The sequence below is a fragment of the Chrysemys picta genome, chromosome 4 (assembly GCF_011386835.1).
Source record: "Chrysemys picta bellii isolate R12L10 chromosome 4, ASM1138683v2, whole genome shotgun sequence".
NCBI classification, from domain to species: Eukaryota; Metazoa; Chordata; order Testudines; family Emydidae; genus Chrysemys; species Chrysemys picta.
This window is the reverse complement of record NC_088794.1, coordinates 137811451-137821261: the sequence shown is the minus strand read 5'-3', so window position 1 is coordinate 137821261 and position 9811 is coordinate 137811451. Positions and strand designations below refer to the sequence as shown.

At 44.5% G+C, this 9811-nt stretch overlaps 1 protein-coding gene across 1 annotated transcript; it reads left to right on the top strand.

Annotated features, from left to right (window-relative positions):
• Window positions 1-7406: 7406 nt before the first annotated feature.
• On the top strand, window positions 7407-9554 carry LOC135983214 (uncharacterized). The gene is made up of 2 exons (XM_065593731.1): window positions 7407-8005; window positions 8937-9554. Exons 1-2 carry the CDS (start codon window positions 7750-7752, stop codon window positions 9305-9307), a joined length of 627 nt encoding a protein of 208 aa, XP_065449803.1. The 5' UTR covers window positions 7407-7749; the 3' UTR covers window positions 9308-9554.
• The last annotated feature ends 257 nt before the right edge of the window (window positions 9555-9811 follow it).

The window sequence follows — 9811 nt, the reverse complement described above, 5'->3', positions numbered from 1 at the left end:
CAAACTGTTGTGAATCCTCAACTCCCATTTACTCCAGTTGGAGCTGAAGGTTTTCAAGGAGACTTAGTCCATCTGAATTCTGGTGATGTGAGATCCTGGAGACATTAATAAAGAACAAGTAAGAACAAAATATCAGCCCATAAAAAAAGTTGTATTTATTCTTTTACAAAGTATAAATCTCATCTGACAAGACTGGTGGCATTTTTAGAAAGCAGATGGATGCCATCTACTTGGCTTTGCAAAAGGCACTTGATACACTGCACTGAACAAGAAATTAGAATATATGGTTAGTAAGTAGAAGGGAACAATCCTGAATGATAAGGACCTGGTTAGGTAACCATAGCACATATTAATAGTAGCATGTCATTGGTCAGGGAGGAGGAAGGAATGTGTGGAGTATTACCATGGGAAAAGCATTGGTGATATTGTTTCATTCTGTTCATAAATAGTTTAAATGAAGTTGACTCTAGCATGGAATCCAAATTTACAGAAGGCACTAAACTAAATGGACTCGGCCATAGTATAAGGAAATGTAGCAATGGGTCAGAAAGGTGGTTTTCAGATCTGAATTAGGTTTGGCTTGGGTTCAAAGTTCTGGTTTGAGGGCGAGTCTGGGCTAGCGTTCATGACTGAATACAATAGCACTAAACTTGCGCGACTGTAGCCCAAAAAGGCAAAAATCCCATGAGATCAGTTGTTTGAGAGATTTGTGTCATCTTGGGACACATGTGAATTGTAACCAGAAAATAGTCCCTTTCTGATTTTGCATGTAACCCAGAACCAAAACAGAAGGGGCAGGTTCTGATCCAGACATTCAAATCCAAACACCCTTCTCCACCTCTTCCCATACTTGAAAGAGATCAGATTCAAGATTCTTGGTTTTGCCATCTCTAAAGTAAAGTGGTAACATCCAGAGAGATGTAAATAGATGGAGAGAATGGAGAACAAAGCATTGTGAGTCTCACTTTAAATGAGAGGTCATGACATTTGGAGTTATATAGTCAATATACAGGGAGAGCAGAACACCTCAAAAAAACCAAACAATTAATGACTGATCCTTGGGTCAGAAGGCAAAGGGGCTATTGTAATTAGTGGCATAGAAGGGAATTGGAATGCATTATTATAGCATTTGGTTGACTATTGTGCCCAATATTAGGCACACAGTCTGGGCCCATTGACACCCAGGGCAAAACTCACACTGACTTCGATGGGGCCAAATTTTCACCTTGTATTATTATAAGTCCTGGTGTAATCAGTACAGTCAACTGAAGTCAATGGAGATGTGCCCCAGGTTTAAATTTGGCCCATTGAGGCAATAGAAAAGTCCCAGAGAAGAGTAGCAAGATGATAAAAAGGTGAGTCTGGGTTAAGTTTTACACGGAAACTGAAAAAAATAAATAAATGGAATGGTAGTTACCAGAAAAACAAAATGAGTAAAGGCCAGATCCCAGAAAGCCTCACTCAGCCATTGATTTAAACAGGACTGCTCCTGTAAGGACTACTTCCATGAGTAATGGCTGGCAGGACTGGGCCCAGAGAGAGGTTAGAGTTGACATTTTCACAAGGAGTCTTCAATATGCCACAAGCGATAAGGGGCAATTGTGAGAAGATAATTTTTGTCCAGTTCCAAATCTAAGTGTGGGTGGGGTAGAGTAGCAGAGGGATAACAGGGAAGTGGCTCAGTGAAACTCGCAGGTCGGGTGGCTAGCTGCTAGTTTTGAACTTCGCTGAAGGCAGACCCTCTGCCTATGAAAACTATTTCCAGTGCAAACTTGCACAAGTTGTCTTGGCTATCGGCCTAGGACAACACTGAGCTGTTTTTTCCCCGTTCGTGCCGGTCTCAGATGTTTGGGACAAGGTGGGGTTTTCACTTTCATACGTAGAAGGAACAAAGAATGATTTTTTGTGTGTTATTAAAAAGCTGGGTTGACAAATAGTTTTGTGTTGGCAACAAGTCTTCATGCAAAGGGCACAGGAGGGAGCTGTGAGTGAGTGGTGCACCTGTAATTGAAACAAAAGACGAAACCAATCAGGAGTCTTGCCCCCCGCCCCCCTTCGCTTTTAAAACAGGGCTGGCTAATAGCTTTTTGTGATGAGCCTCCCCCAAAGGGAACATAGTAGTGTACAGCTGCTGCAGAAAGAAATGGAAGCAGAATGAGCAACCAGTGCATAATAGGAGGGGTTTCTGTGCCTAAAGTCTGAATGTCAAAAACCAAATTTACTTTCTATTAGAAATGACACTAAGGGAGGAGCTCATGTGAGTAGTCTCACTGAAGCCTATGGGGTGACTCGTGTGAGTAGCTGCTCGCCAGCATGAGAAAGAAGTGCACAATCTGAGCATAAAGGCTGATCCAGCTCCCACTGAACTCAGGCGAAAGACTCCTGCGGACGTCATTGGTCTTAGAATTGGGGCCTGGGAACTTATTTGTGGCTTTGCAAGAGGCAGTGAGTAGCTGTGCTGCCCCAGGAGCAAATCAGGATACAGAGTGTGACTCCAAAAGAGTCATTGGGGCTACTCCCATGCTTAACGTTAGGCATGTGCTTAAGCACCTCTTTGACTCAGGGCCTAAATGGTTAATTTTCAAGTGGCTTCTTAGAGCAGATGTTCCCATGTGTGTGCCCTCCTTGCCTCTCCTGACACATTTTCTACACAAACAGCAGATTGCATGGCTGCTGTCCTTTTGATCTGAGGAAGGGGGAGGAAAATCCCACATAAAAATGATATCCATTGTCTTTTTAGGCAGCTTGGCAATGGTGCATGTGGCAACCAACATTTAGCAGTTTCTCATGCATCCATGTTGCCACTTTATTCAGTATCATTTATTAACATTAGAAAGTAAACTCGTAAGAGGAAATGATATATTTCCCCCCTGCCAACCATATTTTTCTTCTGGACAAATTAAAAGAAATATATAGTGCTCATAAACTTTCTTTAGTTTCTTGATTAAAGTGAGGACTACACATAAGATTTTAGTTTTCTAACATCAGTCTATAATAATAAGAAATGAGCACATGACATTACATTTATTTATATTATATCTTTGATCAAAAGTGCTGAGGAAGCATCACAGAAAGATACAGTCACAAAACAAGCAACAGTAAAAACAAGACCACAACTCATAGTTCTTAGCGAGGACAAAATATTGAGATTTAAAATTATGGACGAGGATCAAAGAAACAAACGAGAGAGGGAGAGTTCCAAAAAGCTGAGCTTAAAACAGGTCAAACCACATTGTGACTGTGACAGAAGATGACAATATCAAGGTAACAGAGAAATGCTTAATCCAGCCCATTATAGCAAGATAAACATTATGTTTTGGTCTCACATCCTTACAGTTTTAAGGTTGCTAGTGGTTGGAAAGTTCTCTACTCTTGTGACCTCTCTGTCCAGCTATAGCAGATTTCAAGGTCTGGCAGGTCAGTTTCCTGTAGGAGGAGAAATCAGGGACACAGAGTCTGGGTATTTATGAGTATAAATTGTGTATTTGCACTATATACACCAGTCCTTGAACAGAGATGGTCACAAACTGCATGCAGGCTATCCCCTCTTTCAGAGATCTCAGCCCAGCCAACAATGCTCAGTTCTCAGGAACCAACTTTGCAGCAAGAATTGATTCTAGTTGGAGAGATTAAGGCAAGGAACTCTTGCTGTTTGCAGTGGCTTCCCCCAAATAAATCTGCTTCACAAAAGTAACAATACAGCATTTGTTCCACCATCGTACACTGCTGAAATGCTAAGAAAAAGATCTTTTAAGATTATGTGTCAAAGCACCACCTGGTGACTCCCTCCCATACCATTAGTTGGCACTCTAGTGTTGGGACCCAATCCTCCAAGCCTCTGCCCATGTAACTCCCTTTGGAATCCATAGGACTTCTTTGCAGAGAAGGCTTGTAGGAGTGGGCCCTTCATTAATGTATGCGACTTTATTGTTGTTTTTGCACATGCACATATAGAACACTCCAAGCACTTCTTTATATACAGGAAAGGTTAATAAAACACCTAGGCATTCCAAGATAGGTCATGGATGGAGTGTCACCCTCTTTTATAAGAACAAATAGTTTAAAATGTTTACAGACTTCAAAATTCTGCATAATATAGAACTGATATGGTCTCATATCAATAGAGCTCCTGCCTATACACCCACTAGAAGGCTGTTAAACAGTCTCTCATATAGAGAATGTCTCAATGGTTCCCTTTCCCCCTCCTCCCCCCAGCACATTTTAAATAAAAATCAAACCGTATTGAAACAGAAAAGGACAAGCAGCATACAGTCACTTGCAGGTGAACCCCGGGGAGCTCTGTTATTGGAGTCAATCTATCCGTTGAGCTAATTTTTTTAAAGTAAATATGCTCTGATTGTTCAAAAAAATGGAAACATTTTTTAAAAAAGGGAAAAGACCACTTGTGTTGCAGATATTTAAAAATACTTAAGTGACTTAGAAGAAAGAGTTTGCTGGTCTGTGGTCTCAGTCCAATGGGTAGGACTCCTCATCACAACCTCCTCCCCGAGCCATGACACGATTTTGGCAGGCTTGTCACCGGCTAAGAGGCCAAGAACTGTGTTGACTATGGAGTATAAACTGACCTCTGACCAGGCCAATCTTTTTTGGTTAGTGTTGAAGCTCACTGTCAGGGTGTTGCGGAGAAGCTCGCGTTGCCACTGTCCATGTTGCACCTGTCCTTTGGAGAAAGAGGATTTCATTCTCCAGTGCTATCAATCTTGTAGCACAGATGCACTACAATCAATCTCTCTTAGGGTGTGTCTACACTAGGGAGACTATACCGGCATAGCTGTGTCACTGTAGCTCTGCCAGCATAACCCCGTAGTATAGAGCAGCGTTTCTCAAATGCGACCACCGTGGCCACCAAGGGATTTTCTTGCGGCCACAACCTCCTGGGCTGTGATGGGGGGAAGGCAAAGTAGAGCCTCTCCGCCTTCCCCTCCCCCTGTTGCTCCTGGATGCACCGCCTTGGTGTTGGTTGCTGGGGCCAGCAGCAGGGGTTGGGCTCTGCCCCACATCTGGAGTCACCTGGGGCACAACGCCGTAGGAGCAGGCAGTCAGTGAGTTCCCCACCTTCACAGGGGTGGTGGGCTCAGGATTTGGGCTTCATCTCTGGGGTGGTGGGGCAGCAAGCTCTGGCTGTGGGGCTTTGAGCTCCAACCCTGGGCTCTGGCTGTGCAGTGGCAGGCCCCAGGCTCCAGCCACACAGCTTCAGGCTCCATCCCTGGACCCCGTCCTGTGGCCATGGGGCTTCAGGCTCCAGGCCCCAACTGCCTCCCACCCCCATCGCCTCCCCCAACCCTTCATCCAGGGCTTAATTTGTCCCCAGGGCTAATTAAATCTGCTGCGAAAAGTGATACTTGTATGTTTGTTAATAACACTTTTCACAACAGACTTATTAGCTAGCAATAAATAAATTACAATGATTTGGGCATGTATATGTGCATATTTATTTGATTTTCCTAAAGCTACTTAGGTATTTTAAGGGGGAAGTGCGAGAGTGGCCACCAGCAAGAGTTGGTGGCTGCATTCTGAGGCCACCAAAAAATTTGTCCTGAGTACCCCTGGTACTGAGGCAGCTCACACTGACAGAAGTGGTTTTTCCCTCGGTATAGGAACACCACCCCAAACAGCAATAGCTGCATTGATGGGAGCATTCTTCTGTTGCCGTACCTGTGTCTACACTAGGGGTTAGGTCATTTTTTTCACATTCCTGACTTATGTAGCTATATCGACCTAAGTTTTAAGTGCAGACCAAGCCTTATTCACACCCCAAACTGCTTTTGTCCTCCGGCCTCACTGAAATTTTACATGGAGGTGGCCTTAACTGCTCAAGTTGCTTCTATGTGCTGTCTAGGGGGGAAACTGTCTGTTATCCTCTCCTGTTGGTTTAAGGGGGTTTTCTCTCTCTCTCTGTCTAGGTAGTTATACCACACTTATCACCATGGCATTACTGCACCAGAAGATTAATAAACTGATATCTGGAGAGTTTAGAATCCCACTTGAGATGCTTCACAAAATATTACTTAGTGAAGAGTAGTGAAAATGAAGAATAATGAGGAAAAAGGAAAAGCATGTAGTTGAATAATTTCATTTCCATAAGTCATTTCACTCTGTCTTATGGAACAGGGAGTGTTATGAATATAAAAATGAAGAATTTCATATTTAAAGGAACCTCAGCAAATCAGAACGTAGATCAAAGTAGTTTCTAGTACTGCAACTGCTCCTACCCCTTTGTCAAGTTTTCTAGTTTTACAGTCACATTTTCCTATTTTCAAAAATGTATTTTCTCTCCCTTTCTGCTCTGTGAGAAATGCACAGAAACTGCAAGAAAAGTGATTGATGTGACAGAAGAAATAGTGAGAGGGACTATATAGAAAATGCTGTCAACTACACAAAGTAAACCCTGGGAAAAAAAATAGCGAGAATGGCTTTTTTCCCTCTGATCTTTCAGTTTCAGTAATCTCAGATTCCCTGTAAAAATGGTGACTAGCAATGTTTTAGAGAGAAGAGTGATTTTTTAAACTGCTGCTTTAACAAACAACTCAGGTATTAGCATGCAATGAAATAATGATATTGCGCTCTGAATGGCAGTGGTAGTATGAGGATGTGTCACATTTAGGGCTCTATCCTACCTGCACTGAAGTCAGCAAGAATTATATGTATATATATTTCAAAGGAAGGTCTTTGCATCATTACATGCTAACTAAATGTTCTATTGCTTCAGCATCAATTCTCCAAGCATCAAATACTCCACACAACTACATGCTTTTTCCCTTTCTCACTAGTAGACAAATTTTGCCTTTGATTTGGAGAACAGCTTCATATCAGCTGATTCAAGCAGTGGGCAAAGTGAAAATTACTATTATTGATGACCTTGAAAATCTTGGTTTCTCTATCAGAGACAAAACAAAAACAGTTCTTTCTCCAGAAAGTTATTTGGTCTCATTTCACTCTCTATCAAATTATTCATATTAGCTATTATTAAAACATTAAAATATAATTAATTTTCACATTTATATATAAAATACACATGTAATAATCAATATACAGATATATATTAACTAAGGCCTGGTCTACACTACGAGTTTAGGTCGACTTTAGCAGCGTTAAATAGAATTAAGCCTGGACACGTTCACATGACGAAGCCCTTTCTTTCGACTTAAGGGGCCCTTTAAACCGGTTTCTTTACTCCACCTCCGACGAGGGGATTAGCGATAAAATCGGCCTTAGCGGGTCAGAATTGGGGTAGTGTGGACGGAAATCCACATTATTGGCCTCTGGGAGCTATCCCACAGTGCTTCATTGTGACCGCTCTGGACAGCACTCTCAACTCAGATGCACTGACCAGGTAAACAGGAAAAGCCCCACGAACGTTTTAATTTCATTTTCTGTTTGCCCAGCGTGGAGAGCACAGGTGACCACGCAGAGCTCATCAGCACAGGTAACTGTGATGGAGTCCCAGGATCGCAAAAGAGCTCCAGCATGGACCGAACGGGAGGTACGGGATCTGCTCACCATATGGGGAGATGAATCAGTGCTAGCTGAACTCCGTAGCAGTAAAAGAAATGGCAAAATATTAGAAAAGGTCTCCAAGGCCATGAAGGACAGAGGCCATAACAGGGACGCACAGCAGTGCTGTGTGAAAATCAAGGAGCTAAGGCAAGCCTACCACAAAGCCAGAGAGGCAAACGGAAGGTCCGGGCACAGCCGCAAACATGCCGCTTCTACGCGGAGCTGCATGCCATGCTATGGGGTGCAGCCACCACTACCCCAACTGTGTGCTATGACTCCTTCACTGGAGAAACACACAGGGAAGAGGGTTCAGGGTACGAGGAAGAGGAGGATGAAGATAATGTAGATAGCTCACAGCAGCAAGGAAGCGGAGAAACCGGTTTCCCCAACAGCCAGGATATGTTTATCACCCTGGACCTGGAGCCAGTAACCCCCGAACTCACCCAAGGCGTGCTCCCAGACCCTGAGGGCACACCGGGGACCTCTGGTGAGTGTACCTTTGTAAATATTACACATGGTTTAAAAGCAAGCGTGTTTAATGATTAATGATTAATTTGCCCTGGCAATCGCGGCCAGCACAGCTACTGGAAAAGTCTGTTAACGTGTATGGGGATGGAGCGGAAATCCTCCAGGGACATCTCCAGAAAGCTCTCCTTCATGTACTCCCAAAGCCTTTGCAAAAGGTTTCTGGGGAGGGCTGCCTTATCCCGTCCGCCATAGTAGGACACTTTACCACGCCAGGCAGTAGCACGTAGTCTGGATTCATTGCATAACAAAGCATGGCAGCGTATGGTCCCGGTGTTTGCTGGCATGCAGACAACATCCATTCCTTATCGCTCTTTGTTATCCTCAGGAGAGTGATATCATTCACGGTCACCTGGTTGAAATGGGGTGATTTTATTAAGGGGACATTCAGAGGTGCCTGTTCCTGCTCGGCTGAACAGAAATGTTCCCTGCTGTTAGCCACGCGGTGGGGGGAGGGGTGAAGTGATCATCCCAGAGAATTGGGTGTGTGGGGGAGAGGAGGGTTAGTTAGGTTTGTGCTGCGTGTTAACCCGGGAACCGCAGCCCCTCCTTTTACATTGCAAACCCATTTTAAATGGCCAACCCAACGGGTGCTTGGTATGGGAAATGAGGGCGCTATTGTTTGAAACCATTCCCACATGTTAAGAAGGTGAAAAAAGCCAAAAGACTGTGGCTTACCATGGCTGCCTGCAAGCCAAAATCTGTTGCCTGGCACTGCGTGAGTGATCTCTCACACCAAACCAGCAGGCCCTCAATATAAGAGGAAAAATGCGACCTTATAACGAAAGCACAGTTGCTGTGTAATGTGAACAGCAAAATTTAACATGAAAGAGTGTACTCATTGTTCTCTAAAATGTGTCTTTTTTAACCACCTCTCCCTTCTCCTCCACCAGCTGCAAATGTTTCTCCTTCACAGAGGCTAGTGAAGATTAGAAGGAGAAAATGGCGGACTCGGGATGACATGTTCACGGAGCTCCAGATGTCCTCCCATGCTGACGGAGCACATCAGAATGCGTGGAGGCAGTCAATGTCAGACTACAGAAAAGCACAGTATGAACGAGAGGAGAGGTGGTGGGCTGAATCGCAGGATGAACAGAGCAAGTGGCGGGATGAAGATGATAGGTGGCGTCAGCTTGCAGACAGAAGGCAAGAGTCGATGCTCCAGCTGCTGGAGCATCAAACTGATATGCTCCAGCGTATGGTTGAGCTGCAGGAAAGGCAGCAGGAGCAGAGACCGCCGCTACAGGCCCTGTGTAACCAATAGCCCTCCTCCCCAAGTTCCGTAGCCTCCTCACCCAGACGCCCAAGAACAAAGTGGGGGGGCCTCCGGCCACCCAGTCACTCCACCCCAGATGATTGCCCGAGCATCAGAAGGCTGGCCTTCAATAAGAGTTAAAGTTTTAAATTGAAGTGTGTCCTTTTCCTTCCCTCCTCCCGCACCCATCCCGGGCTACCTTGGCAATTATCCCCCTAGTTGTGTGATGAATTAATAAAGAATGCATGAATGTGAAGTAACAATGACTTTATTGCCTCTGCAAGCGGTGCTCGAAGGGGGAGGAGAGGGTGGGGTGGTTGGTTTACAGGGAAGTAGAGTGAACCGGATGGAGGGGTGGGGCGGAGGGTTCATCAAGGAGAAACAAACAGAAGTTTCACACCGTAGCCTGGCCAGTCACAAAACTCGTTTTAAAAGCTTCTCTGATGCTCACCGCGCCCTGCTGTGCTCTTCTAACCGCCCTGGTGTCTGGCTGCGCGTAATCAGCGGCCAGGC

Excerpts from the sequence above, each read along its gene's own strand:
- LOC135983214 (XM_065593731.1), top strand. The coding sequence starts at position 7,750 with ATGCTATGGGGTGCAGCCACCACTACCCCAACTGTGTGCTATGACTCC. Across the intron at positions 8,006-8,936 it reads GGGCACACCGGGGACCTCTG|CTGCAAATGTTTCTCCTTCA; the intron begins GTGAGTGTACCT and ends CTCCTCCACCAG.